Here is a 20,840-nt window from a genome sequence, read left to right on the forward strand (position 1 = left end):
TATAGCTAGAAAGTTAGATTTTTTTTCTTTACTTTGTTACTTCCGGGTTGAGTGATCGCTGGCGCGTGTGGCTGCCGCTGCTCACCCGCAGAAAATAATCCTGTGACTGTAAAGTGTCCTTGAGAGTTTTGAAAGGCATATCGTCTGGCAGTAAATGAGCTAACAAGCACAGGCGACTCCGAATGAAAGAATACACTCTCCAAATAGCATTGTGGTTGCCACGGCAATAAGATGAGGATGGAGGAAATTGGTCCTGAGGAAGAGCAAGAGAACGAATGACAATGTGCCGTCACCGCGGGGAGCCAACAGAGGGGGTCAGTGTGCTGCGGGCTAAAACCCGACAGCTGTCAAGACTCTGGAGAAGGAGATGTGAGGGGGTTTCCTGACTGACGGAGTTGCCACGGCGACAGAGCAAAAATTATGTTTTATGGGGACGTGGGAACTGATTATTCTCATTTTAATGGTTTCCTATGGGTAATTAATTTTTAGGATACACACTTTTCACCTTACACACACTGTCTGGGAACCAATTAAGTTCGTAAGCCAAGGTATCACTGTAAATAAATATATGAAAATAATTCAAGTATAGGGCACCCCACATTATAAGGGGCTACAGTAGTGGCTGGGGTTATGCACTACTTCTTCTACAGGGAGAAATGCAGTCTGCTGACAGTCGTTGTCAGACCGATTGTGGCTCAGTATTACTTCACATATAAGGCACACCGGCATATAAGATGCAGGATGAACTTTTGAAGAAAATCAAGGCTTTTGGGTGTGCCTTATACACCGGAAAATACGGTACACAGTTTTGTTACTGATTCCTTTAGCTTGACAACTGTCAAATCGTTTTCCGCTCCAGACTGCAGCCGCGTTCGTGACTACTCACCAGGTCCCAGCTTGGCGACCGCACACAACAGATCGTAGTTGATGACCGGCGTGGCGTCCTCGCTCTGACTCCAGCCTACAGGCGGCGAGGCGGGCGGCGAGATCAGGAACTGTTTGACGGGCTGTGGGGGCGCTAGGTAGGATTTATCGATGTCCTCGTCGCCATTTTGGACCTGGCGGGTAGCATTGATGATAATCAGTGATGTCATGTGTTTGATTTCACTTTCGAGAATATTTATTTTGTTTTTAATTCAGTTGTACGGATGATCAAATGGGGATCATTATTAGGTATGAGCAGCGTTATTAACTCATTTGCTGCCATTCTGAATTTATTCGGGTTTTTGTTTTTCTTGCGGGGAGTGCTGATAAAGCACTGATCAGACATCTGGCAATGTTTTTTTTCCTTTCCACGAGGGGACAGCATCTGCTTTTTGTCCATTTTAGCATTGATTACAGCTTCAGCTGTTGATAAAGCTCTATAGAAATCAATATGTATGCATTGTATGTTATTTTGTACAGCCGCCCCGATTTTTAGCTCAGATAACTTCAGACCCACATAACTTAGGAATTAACTATTTTTTTCTGATGAAAGAAGAGAGTCTAAGGTTTTTTAGGCTGCATTGAATGTTTATGTAGTCCAACAACTCAATATTCTATGAGTCCTGGAATTTGAAGGACAATGATAAAAAAAACCCTGGCACTGGACTGGACACATTTTGCACATCATCTGGCAGTGAATGAGTTAAAAGTGGAAGCCTAAAGCAGTATTTTGACAAATATTTATGAGAATGAAATACAAAATGTTCAACTCCGTAACTTATTTGAATTTGCCATCCACTCTCTATCAGTTCATGTTTTTCTTATTCACTTTGTTCACCAACGTTTTTTAATCATATTTACAACGCATATTATTAACCATTTCGCAAGACTTAGTGGTTCATTCTTTTTGTACAAGGACTGCACAGAGCAAAGCCAAAGTGCCTCCAATTACACGACAGCAAGTCTACGGACGAATAAACTTCATTAGAAAATCAAAGTCTTTCAGAAATATGCGGTCATTCCTTCGCCCATAGATGGATAGACAGCCAGGGGTGTATTTTTAATCGCTTTATTGAATGTAAGAAACCGAATAAATGTGACCTGCCGTTTGCCACAACTGACAAGAAGCTTAGCTAAAGTTAGTACGTGAACAGCTCAAGCGTTCGACACTGTCATCCGCTGACAACTATGTCCTTCTAAGGGGCCAGGCCCCATCTTTAAAGTCACACGCATGAAGTTGGTGTGGGCAACCTCACATGTGTATACATACAGTGGTGTTAAATACATATGTGGTCATTACTTTGTGGATTTTGTTTCAACCAAGAATGGCAGGAGATGTCACATTCTTGTGAGGAAGGTTTAAAAAGGATCTACGGTGTTTCTCTTTTCATTCATTCATTCATTCATTCATTCATTCATTCATTCATTCATTCATTCTCTCAAAAACTGGCATTTCAACAGGGGTCTCCATAGGCATCTCTTCTGGCCTAAAATTATCAGAATCACGAACTGATGTTAATTATATTTTGTCCATGAATTCTTATTAAATAATTCCAAATTGTCTTTCAGCTTCCCTTCATTAATTCTTCCCTGTTGTGCTGCTTCCAGATGTGTGTTTTCGTATGTAAGCATTTAACCAATCACATTTCAGCCATCATTTGTTACCAGGGTCAGTACCTGGAAGCCTTCATAATCAGTTCTCCAGGCCCTGTCGCATCAAATGTGTCGATCAAATCATTGCTGTAAGCAATCAGATTTCAAGTTGGCAACCCAAAAGTACAAACGCCTTCTTGAAGGCGCTGGTCAGAGTTTTCGCAAACTATGAGTGGCTAGTCATTAGTCAATCTAACTATGATTAGCTAGATTAGCTAGCTAATGGCAGTTTTGTCAACCCAAAATGGCTGAAGGAGGAGAAGAAATATATTTGGTTGGAGATTTACTCTTTTATTATGTATCATTTTATTGATCGTTTTATTGTCCTTTTAAGTATTGATGGCTGTATTGTTCTTTTAATTGTAAAGTGACCTTGGGTGTTCAGAAAGGCGCTTGTAAATTAAATGTATATTATTATTATTATTATTATTATTATTATTATTATTATCATCATTATTATTATTGCTAAAGTCATTTTCATCATTAAGAAAGGTTGGTCGGTTATTCCCAGGCTAATGGCACCCTCTAATGGACTTGTAGGAAATAACACGACACTTTTTTCAGTCTGGATTGATTCAGACGTAGCACTACTGAAGGCCTAGCGATTAAATACATGGCCCGCCACTGCTTTTTCTTATCCACGGTACAACCCATAGCTCCATTTAGTGTATCTACCAGCGGATGTGATTTATTTTACACGAGTACCAAAAAAAAACCAGCATGTGTAGCTAATGACAAACTGTGTCATATTATGTAATAGCTGTAATAACAAAAAACCTACATGAAGTAATTTGCCTCTGCTGAGTCCTTAATCCGTTTATAATTACACACAGAGAAGCGCAGCAGCAGTCATAAGTCATATCAATGAGCGATGATAATCTTCCAGAGACAATCCGACGCAGAATGTCAACGTGAAACCTCAGTGTGTATTTCTCAGTGTCGTGCACGAGTGTCTTGTGGTGCTAGAGCTCACCTGGGCAAAGTATAATTTGAGTTTGCGGCCGTTGAACTCCGACTCGTGGAGTTCGATACGAGCGCGGGCGGCTGCTTCGGGGGTGCTGAAGTTGATCCGGACTCTCCGGAAACTTTTGAACAATTGGAAGGTTGCCTGATCGTCGTAGATCCGAAACGCCGCCTCGAATCTCTCCTGTGGAAAATAAACCATGAACAAATATTTGAGAATCTTGACAAATATGAATAATGACAAATATGATGATTCGGGAAATGCAAAATTGTAATCTGAGATTGAGATTTCAACCCGAACATCAAAACCGTAAGGCAGATTTGCTAACCGCTAACGCACCGTGATGAACAACATTAATTCAACTGAATCCATTCAACTGAAAGATATTTATTTAGAAAGTAATAACAGAATAACAATCTGGGATAAATCAATGAAAAGGTTTCTTCAGCCGTCATCTGCTCTCAGGGACCTATCATAGCAGAGGTCTGACACGGCCACCTCTGTCCATTAGGGATATAAAGTGGGACCTCGGTTTACGAACCCCTTGGCTTACGAACTTTTCTGGTTACGAATGTTACATTTATGAAAATGTTACCTCGGCATACAAACTATTTTTCGGGATACACACAGAGCTGCCACAATGAGAGATGTGTCATTCGTGAATGAGCCTGTTCTCCAAACAAGGAAATGGCAGCGGACTTTTTTTTGTCCTCGATTCCCCCCAGTCGTCGGTTAAAGCCACGTGATTGCTCAAGAACGCAGCAGTGGGGCATGGGGTTACAGACAGAGTGAGGCCGTTCTCCCAAAAACAAAATGGCGTCTTCGGTTAAAGCCACGTGATTGGTCAAGAACACAGCAGTGTGTGTGTGTGTGTGTGTGTGTGGGGGGGGGGTTAAACATTAAAGAGATAGGCAGACAGAGAGAGAGAGAAAACACACGAAAGGGAGAGGACAGAGCTTGAAACAAAAAAAGGAAAAAAACAAGTAAAATGGTGAGAAAATGGATAGAAAACAGTGAAATTTGGACCCATTTCAACTTTGATAGTTCAAAAGCAGAGTGTAGACTGGAAGGTTAAATATCCCATCAATCAGGCTCCACAAATAACCTGCACAAGTCATCTGTACACTTGATGTATACAGGTAACATTCGAGTTATGACCGGGTTCCGTTCCGACAAAACGGTTGTAAGTCAAACGGTCGTAAATCGAAATCCATTCAAAATGACCGACGTGACGTTTACACGACAGGATTGTATACGATGTCAATCTGTTGTTTTTAAGCAACATTTTCTATTGAATACTATTATATACCAAACTATTTACAGTTCATATATAAACTTTTAGTGTCATTTGTATCATTTTATATTTCGTATTATTGATTTTATTACCGTATAACTGTACCTGTAATGTATACAAAACCGTTTATTTATTGCAAAATGGTTACACAGTTGTATTAATTAATACTTTGTTTTATATTACTCACCTAGTTTTGGTTATTTTAAGATGGAACTACTCCAGAGTATGAATGGACGTAGAAGTGACATGAAATAGAAAAAAAACCTGTTTACTGCACAGTTCATTTTATTTTATATTTAGATTTTTTGTTGCAGTGCCAGTCGTAGAATTAAAAAAAAGTGTCTGGCGGTCGTGGTCGTAAGTAGGGGTGGTCATAAAACGCGCCGGTCGTAACTCGGATGTTACCTGTGTAGGCACAGAGTTACCAGCACAAGTTTAGTTAGCTGACGAAGCTCTTCGGATGAGGAGCGAAAAGTCCGACACCTCCTGTACAACTGAGAGCCCAATCTGGCATAAAATTGCTCTTCTTGCCTTTGATTCTCAGTTTCCCATGTTCAGTTGCCCCCATAACCGGGATAGGGTCCAGCACGAACTATGACCTTTAGGAGGATATGGGGATCAGAAAATGGTTGTTTTTCTGCATAGCCTGTATTGTTTTTCCTTGAGATGAGAAATAGATAATATTTGTTTGAGATTCGTCACTGCCTTCTTCAGAGCTTCCGACGTGACTTTTGCTCCTTTTCTCTCATTTTCCTTCCAGCTAATTTGGTAATATGATTTCCAACTTCCTGTCAATGACCTTCGATCTTTTTTTTTTAATCTGAATGCCATTTCCTCTTTCCCCCAACATCCTGATGTATTTATTCTATGTATGCGATGTTTCTTCTCAGCAGACACCCGCGTTGGCATCATCGGTTGACACCTCCATCAGACAGCGCCACGGGGGAGTGCGACAGGAAAGAGGCCGCTCAAAGGGGGGACCGCCGGCTGACTAATCAGCGGCACTTCTTGTCGCCGCAGCTCAGCTTCTCCCTTTTTCGCAAAAAATAAGGTTTGTATTGATACGGTGAATTACACTAAAATCTTGAATAAAATGTTTTATCACGATTGTATTTTAATGTTGGTCATGATTGCAAGCGTTGATTTAAAGTCCAAGATGGCGCCCGAGTAGGCAGCCGTCAGCAAGTGCGATCACGAGCCTTGCTTTTTTTGCTGTTTTTGTGTTGTTTTTGTCACTTTGTGTTTGTTGATTTGCGTCATGTGGAACGGATACGGATTGTTTTTTCAGCAATTTTGGCCATAACATTCATCAAAGAGGACTTCAACAGTAGCCAAAATGGAACTGTATAGTGCCACTTGGCAGTTTTTTTGACGACGATACGAGTGCAGCGTGTACAAATTCCTTGTGTGTCCTACATACTTGGCAATAAAGATGATTCTGATTCCGATTCTGATTTATTGAGCGGTTGCAACTTTTCGGCAGCACAGATATGCCAGCACCGGTTTTGATTGGGAGGAAGCTGTGGGACGATTGCGCTTTTTTTTTTAGCGGCAGCATTTTCACAGCCACGCTTTGATCAGCGGAACGGTCGGTCCTGTTGAACAGTCTGCACCTGGATGGATGCGTATGCGGAATTGTCGCGGATCGGAATTGAAGCGGATTTACGGGGGACAGGAGATGTGAGTCTTTTTTCTCAATGGATGCTACGCTTCGTGTTCGCTTTCAACATTTAGCCTGTAGCTGACATGTATATTCCACCATGACGTCCCTGATCCACAGTTGAAAAGGATGCTTTAATCTTCGTCTCTTTCATCTAGAACTGCTTCATGCAATATAAAGAGGGTGGAGAAAGTGTTTAGCATTGAATGACTGAGTCTTTATGTTGTCATATTATTTTGTAAGTTCTTTTGACTTTAAGATGGCGCTGCCAGAATGGCTACCTTTACAGCAGCTCCTGTATTTTGTTTTTCTACTTCCTTTCCATACCTCTTCCTTCCATAACTTTGCTGCTGTGAAATGTAAATTTCTCAACTGCGAGACTAATAAAGGCTAGTGCAATCCTAGTCCAAAAAGTAGAGTACTGCCATGTCCCTTAAAGGACAACCGACGCCTCTGGACAGGTTGTGTCCATAATTTGTAAAATCACTTCAAATGACTTCTACTGAGCGTATTTTACAAAGATTCCACCGCATATAGCTATATTTTACGTTTTAAGACTCGTGCTGAATATTCAGGAAGTCTTGTTTTCGAGTTGATGACGATGCCTGACCTGACGTCACGTCTGGAACGCCCCTGACCAAGAAAGCGACACACAATGCATTTTGGGTACTTTGTTTGGTCTGAAAACTTTGTGTTGATCCGTGTTGATGGCGAAATTAGAAGGAAAACACATAAATAACGACATGGTGAATTGTTGTGTGTTGCACCAAGACTACTATTTGATACGGGTTGACACAAATTGCCAGCAGACAAATCAACCCATTTCCAACGGCGCTTGGGCGCCATCTTGTGCATTTTCCGGGACGCTACATTGGAGTCCTAACGGCTCAATTGATATGGAAGTACTTTTTTAATTGATTGCAAACATTTATGCTATGACCTAACTGGATGAGTAACAAGAAAGCATATTCTCCGAATCTGAAGCCATTGTTTTGATTCGAGAGCAAGTTAAGACGTCCTTATGGAAGGTGACTGTCCTTCCGTAAGCCATCAACGACCATCAAAAAGGTAAATAAAACTTTATTTTACAGCACAGTTTCTTTCTTTAATTACAGTCCTCATGTAATGTGCCTCTCTTTGTGACTTTATGTGACTTTATACACAATGCAATGTATTTCATAGAATAAGGTATGTTGTGTGTAGTTTTAAGGCTTACCCGGGAACTTACCCCTACCCGGGAACGGATTATTCCCATTTTAATGGTTTCCTATGGGAATTTTTTTTTAGATACACACTTTTCGCCTTACACACTCTGTCTGGGAACCAATTAAGTTCGTAAGTTGAGGTCTCACTGTAATTTGGTCTGTCTTCACAGGATTTCACTTTTGTGTTTCAATGCATTCAGGTGGATCAAGATGAATTGTCGCTCCTGCTTCCTATCGCATTCAGTTGCCGCGGGAATCTTGACTGGAATCTTAATTAGATGTGCACTATCTCTGAGAGTCAGTCAATCCCTTCTTCAGTCTTTCCCAAAACTGAAAATAGTCCTTTGTGAATGTATCACAACGCGACGAAACTTCACAATTGACTTGATGTTAAGATTTTCAATATCACCTCTTGGGATCTAGTGTAGGCATTTAATCTGGTTTATGAGTTACAAAAGAGGCTAGTGAGAATGTTACTGAAATTGTTTTTCATTTCATGTCAAAGATAAGTCACTGTTGTTATTTCTTTATTTATTTTTGGTAGACTACCTTGTATGGTAGGCGGTGTGGGATTGGTTCATATTGGATTCAATGAGCTTTTATTTGTCTCGCAGTGGAGAAATTTACATTTTACAGCAGCAAAGTTATGAAAGGATCGAAAGAAGTATACAAATAAAATACAGGAGCAGCTGTGAAGGCAGCCACTCTTGCGCGTCATCTTGAAGTCAAAACAACAACAAAAAGAAATAAATAATGTGACACAACACAAAAGACACAGACAGTCAATCAATCTTAAGCAATTTATGCACCTTCTTTGTTGTATGAAGCAGTTCTAGATGAAAGAGGAGAGGATCAAAGCGTCCTATTCACCAGTGGATCAGGGACGTCATGGTGAAATGTGCACGTCTGCTACAAGCTAAATGTTGAAGGCAAACACCAAGCTGTTGCATCCATTGATGAAAAGAGATGGTCTCACATTTCCTGTCCCACATAAATCCGCTTCAATTCCAAGCCGCAACAGTTCCACATATGAAAAAAAAAAACAAAATAAACTACAGCCCCCTGTTCAAATGCAAGATTATTCTGATCATTTCAAAAACTTCACCACAAGGTTAACATGACCTAAAATTCAACCCAGAGCAAAAATAAATAAACACACAAACAAATAAACCAAAGAATAAATAAACAAACAAACAAACAAATAAATAAATAAATAAATAAAACTACCTGTTATAATTTCATGATGTAGTGGACCGAATAAGGACAAGAGGCACACAGAAAATGGATGGCGTGATATTGACCGAATCAAAAGAATCTATACATAACTATGCACATTCTTCACATCACTGTGCTTATGGATATCATTTGATGATGTGTAATCACCTCATTTTGAGATGATACAATGATATCACTGATGAAAAGATGACAGGTGGAAAGAGACAGAGCAACACAGACAGCATGTTGGTGCTCTTGAATGAAAAAAAACATACGCGTGTAATATTTCATTGCACAATTTTATGAACAAAATTTTACACGTAAACATGAATACTTTTAACAAGTTACAACATATTTCAAGCAAAAATCAAGTATGTTCTTTGTTGTAGAGCCTTGTGGCTTTTTTTGCTGTGGACATATTGAATTTGTCCACAGCAACAAAAAAAAAGAAATTGTGTTCTTACGATGTATAATATATATAATATTAAAAATATGATTGATATTACGGCAAAAAACATGAGAATATGTTTAATTTAACTGATTTCAAAATAAAATTCCACTTGACGAGAATTTGTCTTCTCTGAACTTTTGTTTCTTCGGGACTTTTCGCACTGACTTGTTTTCTTGGTGGTCGACTTCGCTTTTTAACTAGTAGCATTATTTGTTACAATTAACATTACTGCTAATATTTAATGACAAAAACGGAATCGAAAATACAGTAAAGTCTCGTTATATCGATATTCAAGGGAATCCGAAAAAATATCGATATAACCGGGACTATCGATATATCCGACCCTGTTTGCATGCAATTTTCCCCGTGCGTGCATAGAAATAGTATCGATATAACCGGGACTATCGATATATCCGATATCGATATAACGAGACTTTACTGTATCTCAAAATTATATTTAACAATTGTTGTGTTTCCCATACAAACTTTCTTGTATGCCGTACACATCTAAAAATGTGCAAAAATCACACAGAATACAGCAAAATGCGACTGGTTGACAGGTATGCTAAATACAAGCCGGTCAAGTGCAGTCTGGTAAAAACTGTGACCCCCCCCTCGATCAGCCATCTGCTAGCAGATTGGTCCCTGACTAACGAGCTAGTTATGTCCCTGGTAGTAATGGAAAAGCTTTTCATCACAGGAGCAATCAAGGCACAACTCACAACACGGACAAGCTTTCTGACAGTCAAATCTACTGAGATGTCGGAACAGGTTGATATGATCGGGGAGCGTCGGCAAGGTTTGATATCAAGCAGCATCATCATAAAATGCGTTGGCAGAAGCAAACAAGATTAAGGCGAGGGTGAGATACAGTCCAGGATAGTTCATCAGGCGTCCGTCAACATGGAGGGGGATCTAATCCTGTTGCAGACAGTGACCTCACAGCCTGAAGCTAATGGATCAGTTAAAGTGTTGGAAATAGGTGGAACGACAGGATGGTGGTTTGAAAGCGTGCTTATGTAAAGCCGGCGTCCGGTTTCTAACGGGTTCACTGACACATACCCACGTTTGTCCGGTTGCGTCAACATAAACATGGATTGCTTAAATGCATTTGCTTTGCATGTAAAAATTGATCTGCGAATTGGGCATTTTCAGAAAGTCCCGCCCCCAGTTCGTGACGTCACGCCAAGACGTCTTGCCTTGCTTGAGATCAAAACAATGGCTTCAGATTCGGAGAATATGCTTTCTTGTTACACATCCAGTTATGAATATGATTGAAATAGTTATGAAGAGGAACGCATACATGTTTGCAATTGATTAAATAATTTATTCCGTGTCATTTTGAGGCAAGAGGGGGGGAAATGTCGCACCCAACAAAACAGGCAGAAGATGGCGACAAAGCTCTATGTGTAATAATAATACATGGGCTCAATGGGCTCAAAATGTTTGTTACAACACACAAGGATTCACCATCGCGTTATTTATGTGTTTTCCTTCTAATTTCGCCATCAACATGAAGTTTTCAGGCCAAACAAAGTACCGCAAAATGCATTGAGGTGATGCAAGGTATGTCCTTTCTCAGTCAGGGGCATTCCTTCAGTGACGTAGGGTGAGGACTCGTCACCAACTCAAAAATAAGACTTCCGGAATATTCAGCGCGAGTCTTAAAACGTAAAATATAGCTCCAGTAAAGTCTCGTTATATCGATATCGGATATATCGATAGTCCCGGTTATATCGATACTATTTCTATGCACGCACGGAGAAAATTACATGCAAACAGGGTCGGATATATCGATATTTTTTCGGACTCCCTTGAATATCGATATAACGAGACTTTACTGTATATGCGGTGGAATCTTTGTAAAATACGCTCAGTAGAAGTCATTTGAAGACATTTTACAAATTATGGACACAACTTGTCCGGAGACGTCGGTTGTCCTTTAAAACATTTCCCATATATAAAGCACATTGGATTATAAGGCGCACAGTCAGCTTGTGAAAAAAATTGAATGCTTTTAGGTGCGCCTCATACTGTGGAAAATATGGTAATTAAAGTATTTGACATTTTGTGGACTTTTTCCTGTTAGCCATTGCATTTGAAATAATTTCAGATGATGAGTGAATAATTTAAATGGATAAACCTAAAAAAAAAACATACATTGTACTGTTTTGGTCTGGCCGGCGTTGGTAAACTTTGGAAGGCCTGGCAGTTACGTTGTGGCATCCGGGCCATTGTCAATGAAGTATGCTGTATACATTATTAAAAAAAAAAAATCAATTCAACCGACCAAAATGAAGGAGTGTCACGGATCACGGATACGACGGGATATTCCGCACGGAATTCTGTAGAATATTCTACATTCTAAACCACTGAAAGTCGCTTATATCCTTGACTGTAATCCATATTTTCATTAGAATTGAAGTATTTGGTACGAGATTAACAAAGACTAATTGGGACATACAGAGGGTTTATTCACGTTTTTTTGTTTTTTTTTTTTTTTTTTACGTGCTTTGGTATATCAGTCATCTGCAACACGTGCAGGGATTTAACAGTCAAATCTGGTGTCTCATGTTTCAATGGGATCTGGGTGAAAACCAACAATCTAGGTCACGGCGCCTCTTAAGAATGGTAGCAAGGTTGAGTCAAGGACGGTACTACGGGATAGTCCAAAATAGTTTGAAATAATTATATAAATGAATTTCACATGCACGTTGACCATCGTTTATAACTTTTCAAAACCAAATGGGTGTTTCTTCCGACAGGGTGGATACCTTGAGCAGTGAGCCGGATTGACATGATGCGCTCTCTTGGGGACAGTCAGTCCAACATGGGAATATTGAAATCAGATTACGGCGCAATGGGACACACTTTAATCTTATTATAAACGATCTGGTTATTGTAAATCAGGCAACATTCTACAAAGTTGCAGAGAGGCAGTTAAACAAGCCATATGACGGACAGATATTGTGAATATTTGACAAATATGACCCTATTAACTCATTCACTGCCAGACGATGTGCAAACGTGTCCACTCCAGTGCCAGGGTTTTGTCATTTTCGCTCAAATGACAAAACCTATGCAATACTGAGTTTTAGGAGCAGGGTGCATTTGACAAATTGCATTAAATAAAGTCGGCAGGAACAAAATCTCAAACAACAAAGTCATCAGAACAAAAAGGTAAATGTTTTGAACAAATAATCTTTATATTGGTAAACATTATATTATATGATCTATTATTTTGTGAAAAATAGAACAATGTACATCAAGGCAATGCATCTCAGCTTAGTCATTCTTTGCAGAGGACTAAGAAATAATAAATACATGGGGTAGGATACAGCTCATCTGTTACCCTGGCCAGAAGAAGCGGTAGAGAAAATAGATTAATGAATGCATTTTCTACTTAGTTGATCAATGTAGTGTAGTTGATTGCTAATATCTGGTGTTGGTGATCATATTGGAATAAAAATGCCATTTGGATTCAAGCCTAGCAAGATGGCAGCTTGTCAGAGTACAATTTGGGTTGTTATCCATTGAAAGCAACTTTTACAGTGATTCTTTCAGATAAAAACATGTACCATTTATCAGCGACGAGGAAATTGGTTTCCCTTTTGCCTCTCTTGGCAATCCGCTTCATTACTGCTGTCCGAAAATGTCATGTGTTTTCGTAAGCTTTTTTCCTGCGCTGCGCTGGAGATTTAGGTGACAATATATCAGTGGCGGACCGTCAAGGCCTGCAAAGCCTTCACGGTTAGCTGGCGACCGGTTCAGGGTGTATCCCGCCTAATACCTGAAGATACATAGGATGGTCTCCAGAATCCCCCGCCACCCTTGTGAGGATAAGCGGTTCACAAAACTGATGGATGGTTCTTCTGTTAAGTATTCATTTTTCATGGTGAAATTCCAAAAGTAGTGTATTTTCCGGTGTATAAGGCACATCCAAAAGCCTTCATTTTATTCAAAAGATGATACTGCGCCTTATACGCAGGTGCGCCTTATATGTGAAGTAATATTGAGCCACAACAGGTCTTGCAACTATTGTCAGCAGCCACTGACTGCATTACCCCCCTGTAGAAGAAGTAGTGCGTAACTCCAGCCTCTTCTGTAGCGCCTAATAGTGTGGTGTGCCTTATACAGTGATACCCCCGCTGACGAACGCTTCAGCTCATGAACTTTTCGCCTCACGAACATTAAATTCGCGACCATATAGTCTCAGCTGTCAAACTAGTTTTCGGCGGACGAACCAAACCACACGGTCGAACAGCGCCACAGTGGCTGGTAGACTAGTTATCGTCACCCCCTTTGTTTGAGTGTGGACGTGGTTTGTTATCGAGTGTACTTTTGCGATTATGGGACCGAAAAAGACCCCACCACAGGCTCGTGTTAAGCCAAAGAAGACACTAAAGAAAATTGTGGTCGAGCAGAAGAAGGAGATCATCGAAAAACACGAATGAGGTGTGCGTTTGTGTGACTTAGGGTCCCATTACCAGTATGCTAAGTCTACAATTGCTACCATTCTTAAGAACAAGGAAGCTATTCAGGGTGCGTGTGTGGTCAGGGTGTTTCTGTGTTGTCTAAGGAACGGTCTCAGGCAATAGAAGAGGTTGAAAAACTGTTGAGTTAGATAAACGATAAGCAGCTAGCAGGGGACAGTGTGAGTGAGGGTATTATTGCCGAGAAAGCACAGCAACATCACTCAGATATCATCAAGAGGCAACTACATCAACAACCATCACAAAGGTGAAAAAAACAACTTTATAATAAAATACAGTTTATTTCTTTAATTACAATACAATAGCACATTTATTATACATAAAATAAGGTATATTTTGTGTAGTTTTAAGGCTTATTTAGTAGAAAATTATGTTTTATGGGGACCTGGGAACGAATTATTCTCATTTTTACGATTTCTTATGGGAAATAAATGTTCGGAAGACAAACTGTTTGGCTCACACACACTTTTAGGGATCCAATTATGTTTATGACCTGGCGTATCATTGTATTTGAAAAAACAAAATGTACATATTTATGTATTATAATTGGAAAACCTTTATATCATAATAAAGACAAAAATGTAAGGTGGTGTCAATAAATGGTATTTTATAATCATCATCTGTGTGGTGTTGTCCCCTAACCCCCACGAAGATTGAGGGCTTCCTGTGAATGTATCTTGGCACACTCTTTTGTTTGTATTTAATATCATCACTTCATGGTCATTTCGTCTTTCTGGTGGCAGGGAAACTGGATCCACCGCCCAGGACATTGTCCTTTGTCTAACGTCACACGCACCGGTTTATGTCCTAACCTTCAGCAGACACCTGAGCCGCGGGACGTCTCTAATGTTTCAGGTTCAGCTCAACCTGCCTGGCCGCTCAAGCCGCGGGAGCAGGCACACTTGAGTCCCCGGAGCCCAGCAATTCTCTGGGCCATGAATCGTTCAATCCTGCTACACGAGCTCTGGTTTCCCAAAATTGCAGAACTTGATCTGGTCGCAGTCTCTTCCATCCCCCCAAGCCTCATCGAGCGGTCACGGTGGATCCTGAAAACGGCCGTCACCTGCAGGTCCCGCATCATGTTAACATTTTGACCTAATTCACGTTTTTATCAGTGATGAGTGAGAGGCCTGTCAGTATCTTCTGACTCCAAGATATCGATATATATTTTGTCCATGAATACTTCAAAACAAAAATAATTCCAAATTGTCTTTCAGCTTCCTTTCATTGCTTTTCCCCTGTTGCGCTGCTTTCAGGCGTGTGTTTTTGTATTTAAGCATTTAACCAATCACTTTACAGCCATCATTTGTTACCAGGGTAGAAATCTACCTGGATGCCTTCACAATCAGTTCTGCAGCCTGTGGAGCATAAAAATTAATGTTGATAAAAACTGTTGCTCTAACCAATCAGATTTAGAGGTGACAACCCAAACGTGGTACCAACGCCTTCTTGATGGGGCTGGTCAACGTCAGAGTTTTTGCAAACTATGATTGGCTCGTCACTCGCCAATCAAAGTTTGGGAAACTGCTCTGATAACAAGACGCTAGTGCAAGCGCATACTGGCCAGAGCTAGCGCACTGTATCGGTCGCGAGCTGCATAAGAAAATATATTGTGTTGATTTAATCGCAGTTTTGTCAGACAGACTTTTCAAGAAAAAAAATTACATCATTAAGAAAGGTCGGTCAGTTATTTCCTGGCTAATGTTACCCTCTAGTGGACTTGTAGTAAATCACACCACACGTTTTTCAGTCTGGATTGAATCAGACGTAGCACTACTGAAGGCCTAGCAATGAAATCCACGGCTCGCCAATGGCTTTTAGTGACATTGAATATACCACAAACTATGAACTTATAACAGTTCATAGAAATGCTGACATATGTCAACAGTAAACTAGTACGGCTTATGCTGTTTGAAGAAGGAGGTGGGGGGAAATTATAATAACAGCGAGTAATTCTCTTCCATTCTATTCCGGTGCCTGTAGTTTTTGTCGCTGTATGATTTATTTTATTGCCCGCGTTTGCTATTTTGAAGTCACAGTTTAATCAGTTGCAGTGCCTGGAATTTCACGGCATGTGCTTACATGACGGCGATCAAGGCTTTTCATTCCGTTCGCGGCAAAAAGATGAGCGTTCAACCGTAGGAACATTTGCCAAACGGTCACAGCATCACAATGAGATGATGCCGAGCTTGCCACTTTATTTTTGACGTGGTCATAAATGTGAGGGGGTAGGGGGGTGACGTCTTTGAGCAGACCGCACAAAAGGCGGCGAGACAACAGGAGAAAAAAAACATGTCAGACGTCCTGCTGAACCATAAATAGCACGTTAGCCATCAAATTGTTTACTGCGACGTATTTGTAAAGACAGATTATGACCAGTGGAAAGTGACAGAGAGTGCTGGGAATGAGTGTTAACCGCATTGAGAACGTTATTGTCACCGTGTCTGCATTTTTTATTTTACATTGTGTAACAGCTTGCAATGCATTCTCTGTCATAATCTTTTTGATTTGAACCACTCAAATGATTGCCAAAAGATCATAAAAGTCGCCGTCGTTGTTGTGTCGCCTTATTGAAAGGGACACATTTCAGGGAGGGGGCGGCAGCGAGAAAGCACTTTGCAAGAGAAACAACCGTTTCGAATGGGACTGCATAACTAGAATAAATGGAAAAAAAGACAGGAGTGGGGAACCTTTTTCCTGTCAACGGGAAAGGTTTTATTTGTGTTCACTCATGCCCTGGATGAATACATAATTTAAAATCCAATTGTTCATAATAAGTAGCATATTATTCAATGAACGCCTCTTGACAGCGTCATACAAAGCAGAGCATCTCTTATAGCAGACTCCGCTCAACAACTTCTTGACCTTCACAGGTAACAATAGCCTTGTCACAATCAAACATGAAAATGCTTGCTGTCGAGCCGTAAATAAACGAACCAGTTGACTCTCACAACAGTGATGCGGCTTTTGTTTTTGGATTGGATTGAAATTGAATGAGCTGCTTTGAATTTACATTTCAAAGCAGCAAAGTGATGAAAGGAAAAGGAAAGGAAAGGAAGGAGTAGAAAAACAAAATACAGGAGCTGCCGTAAAGACAGCCACGATTGTGGAGTCATCATGAAGTCAAAACAATAAAAAACAAACTAAATAACAAATAATGTGACACAACACACAAGACACAGTCATTCAATCTTAAGCACTTTCTGCACACTCTTTGTTGTATGAAGTAGTTTTAGATGAAAAGGTCAAAACCTCTTTTTCACCAGTGGATCAGTTTTGCCCAGATTAGACATATTTCATGCACCCTGTAACACGATAACATGATAAACTGTCCACTGTAGCAACCGCAGTCCATGACATGATTAAATAACCCACTGGCCCATCCATTGTTGTTTGCTAGCCTGTCTGGTTATTTTTTTATCTTGTGAGATCAGGCACATAAAATAGGGCACCAATGTCAGATTTGAAAACTACTGTATTTATTCGAGTATAACGCACAAAATTTTCTATCTAAAAAAGAACTCAGTTTGGTTGCGCGTTATAAACGAGACCTGGGAAAAAAATTCTCATATAAATATATGACGTGGAGTGTTTTGTTTTTTTTCTTGCGGTGGGTTGCCGACAAAGTGCTGGTCATAAATCTGGCAATGTTTTTTTCCCTTCTATGAGGGGGCAACATTTATCTTTTGTAGAGTCGACCCCACTTTCAATGCAGATGACTCTACAACCAACTAAGCTTGAAATAAACATATTTTTTTTTTGATGAAAGAAGAGAGTTTCAGGTTTCTTACGCTGCATTGAATGTTTATGTAATCCTAAAACTCACTATTTTGTGGGTCCTGGAATTTGAGTGACAATAACAAAAACCCTGAAGTGGACACATTTTTACACATTGTCTGGCAGTGAATGTGCTAATTATGCTAGCATACTTTTCTTCGCCCCTCGCAGGTCACAATTGCATAGGCCGCCTGACAGGAAACTTAAGAAGAGGACAGCACTACAGCTCTGACAAGCCCATATCCAGTCTGTCTGGTGTTGTCTGTGATCAGGCTCATTTTAAAGAATTATATTTCCCTTTTGGACGCCACGTTCGCATTAGCACAGTGACCCAGTAGATGAAAATGCATTGGGGAGGGAAAAATAAAAAAACCTTGCAAAAATGGGCAATGTAGGTTTAAGTTGAATTCATATTACAAGAGAGTACAGTGGGACCAACATTCCGATTTCACACTCTGGACAGGAAGTTAATCGTATTGTACACTGTTTAAAGTTGGATCCAATAAAATATTTGCAAAGACAAAGCTGCTTTGTAATCTAGTGTTAGAGATGTACTGTAGTCATGTGAAAATAGGTCAAGTTTTCTGGTTGTTCAATGACTTTGGGCTGTACTGCATCGTCACACCGAGAGGCTCTTCAAATATTTTGGGTACCAGGGGGACAAAGAGATATGATTCAAAACATCTCTCCTTTTTGTGCTATGCCAACTATAACAAACACAACCAGCAAGAAATACATCAAAATGATTATGACCCTCCGCACCCTGCCCACCAACTTTTCCAGCGACTCCCCTCAGGCAGGCGCTGCCGATCCATGCGCGCCAAATCCAGCAGACATTTAAACAGCTTCTTTCACCTAGCCATTAACTCTATAAACAGTGACTCAAATAGAACTTTATAGTGCCTCTTTGCAATTTTTGCACAACCCTGTGGAACAGCATCCCGTTATAATCATTGTCGCTCCAGCTCTGCACTCACTTGAACCACTGTCTGCTTGATACTTTGCATATTGTCTCACAGTTGTTCCTGAGAAGTACACATTACATTAAGGAATTACATTAGATTTTATTAGTGTCCTCCATACTTCTTTGTCATGTCTTTTTTTATGATTATACTAGTGCAGCGTGGTGTTCTACTGGAGACAAATTCCTTGTGTGTTGTAAATACTTGGCCCAAAAAGGTGACTCCGATTCTGATTTACTGTGCGGGTGTACCTAATATTGTGTCCTATGACCGATGTCAAACTGTGCACCTGTATTGCCAATAAGTGAAAAGGAAGAGTTGACAATGTGCCTTTCAGCTGTTTAACTATCCCCACACCAGCTCACGCATGCATGTGTCCCTCATGAACCCCCCCTCCCTCACGCAAACCATCCCGCCAGCACCGTCCAAGAGCACAGCTTGCGCATACTCTCATGCCAATCGCCGCCTCATTACCGCATTAAGATGCGCTGCCAGTGCACCCCTTCCCCATGTATAACCTTGTGGACCCCATTGAGAAAATTACATCGCATATGCATTCCACGCGCTTGCGATCAACCCCAAGCCCCCCCAAAAAAGACTGTACCTGCATTTTGTATGACGTAAACACCTCGACGTCTACCTCGCAGGCGATAATGGTGACCATCTCTAGTTTCATGTTTATCGATGGCATTCCCCTCACGCGGGTTTGGATTGCGTGACAAAAAGACGAGAATAAATAAAAATAAAAAAATCAAATGGCTTGTGCGCTCTTGCGCAAGCTTGCAGGAAACTGGAAAGTCCACGAGACTGGCAGCGTGTGCGCGGTGGACTGGAGGAGAGCTGCTGAGTGATGCTGCAGCACAGCCACAACTCTCACAGCTCCCCGCGCCCCCTCCCGTTCCCTCAGTGCCACATTGACGTCATCAGCACGCTCACGTTTACGCCACAAGTGAAGCGAACCGCGCAAAGGGATGCTGCAGAGAGAAAGCTACGGCCTTATTTATTCCGCTTTTTTCTTTCTTTCTTTGTAGTTGTGGAAGTGGGTTTATAAAGAGAGTGACTGAAAAAAAATGATTGCGTGCTACATGTGCTTCGGTGTTAGCCCTTTCACCCCCTCTCATACACACACAGACAAATCAACCCCCACATAAATTGCCATTTTTTGAAACAATAAATTCACCTTCAAAATAAAGTGAGTGAAGCAGTGAGAGTGTGATATATTTTTTAACTCATTCACTGCCATTCAGAAATGTATTCGGGAATTAAAAATATTCCGTAGAGCGCCATTCCCGAATTTGTTCGGGTTTTGTTTTTTTCTTGTTTGGGTGCCGATAAAGCGCTTGCCGTGGCCTCTAGCAATATTTTCTTCCTTTTCCACAAGGGGGCAGCAGTTCCCTTTTTTCCATGTTAGTGCTTTGTTCGAGCTTCAGCTGTTGTTAAAGTGTTATAAAAACCAATATGTATGTATTGCATTGTATTTTGGACAGATGCCCTACTTTCAAGCTCATATAACAACTTTTTTTATGAAAGAAGATAGTCTAAGGTTTCTTATACTGCATTGAGTGTTTATGTTAGTCCTAAAAGTCAAAATACTGTAGGTCCTGCAATTTGAGTGACAATGACAAAAACCCTGGCATTGGAGTGGACACATTTTTGCAAATCTGGCAGTGCATGAGTTAATTGAATAACTGAAAGTGTATTGTGGTACATCATTTTTATGCAATGAAATAGTCTTTTTTTCGTAACAATCAATCCATAAAATGTGAAATGGCAAAATATTTTTGCTTGCTGCCTATTCCCAAAAATACGTACTGTATTTTCTGGTGTTATAAGTTATACCAAAAGGCCTTGATATTCTTCAAAAGATGAGTGTTCGCCTTATACGCCAGTGCACCTTTTATGGTAAGTAATTTTGAGCCACAACAGGTCTCGCAAATACAGTAAAGTCTCGTTATATCGATATCGGATATATCGATAGTCCCGGTTATATCGATACTATTTCTATGCACGCACGGAGAAAATTACATGCAAACAGGGTCATATCGATAGTCCGATATTTCCCCCCCATTGAATAAGTAGTACGTAAGCCCAGCCTCTACTGTAGCGCCTTATAATATAGTATGCCTTTTATTGGGAAAACCTTATAGATATATTATATTTGGAAAACTTTTTTTGAAAACTTTTTTTCATTCATTGAAGGTGTGCTTTATAGTCTGGTGCGTCTTATACATGGAAAAAGTTT

At 40.4% G+C, this 20,840-nt stretch overlaps 1 protein-coding gene across 2 annotated transcripts in view; it reads right to left on the reverse strand.

The window, feature by feature from the left end:
- rcan3 (regulator of calcineurin 3) overlaps nt 1-20,840 on the reverse strand; it is a 37,300-nt gene that overhangs the window by 2,290 nt on the left and 14,170 nt on the right. Inside the window, exons 1-3 of one of the 2 annotated variants that reach the window (XM_089004447.1) lie at nt 19,203-19,464; nt 3,551-3,724; nt 887-1,058 (exon numbers count right to left, since the gene is read on the reverse strand). In XM_089004447.1, coding sequence (XP_088860573.1) covers nt 887-1,058; nt 3,551-3,724; nt 19,203-19,289 — 433 coding nt within the window. In that variant the 5' untranslated portion in view covers nt 19,290-19,464. Of the gene's footprint in view, nt 1-886; nt 1,059-3,550; nt 3,725-19,202; nt 19,465-20,840 lie in introns of those variants that run through there. The other variant, XM_089004446.1, reaches the window with a different exon arrangement.

Source organism: Hippocampus bargibanti, linkage group LG09, assembly GCF_051943395.1.
Source record: "Hippocampus bargibanti isolate YZ-2025 linkage group LG09, ASM5194339v1, whole genome shotgun sequence".
In the NCBI taxonomy this organism is placed as follows: domain Eukaryota; kingdom Metazoa; phylum Chordata; class Actinopteri; order Syngnathiformes; family Syngnathidae; genus Hippocampus; species Hippocampus bargibanti.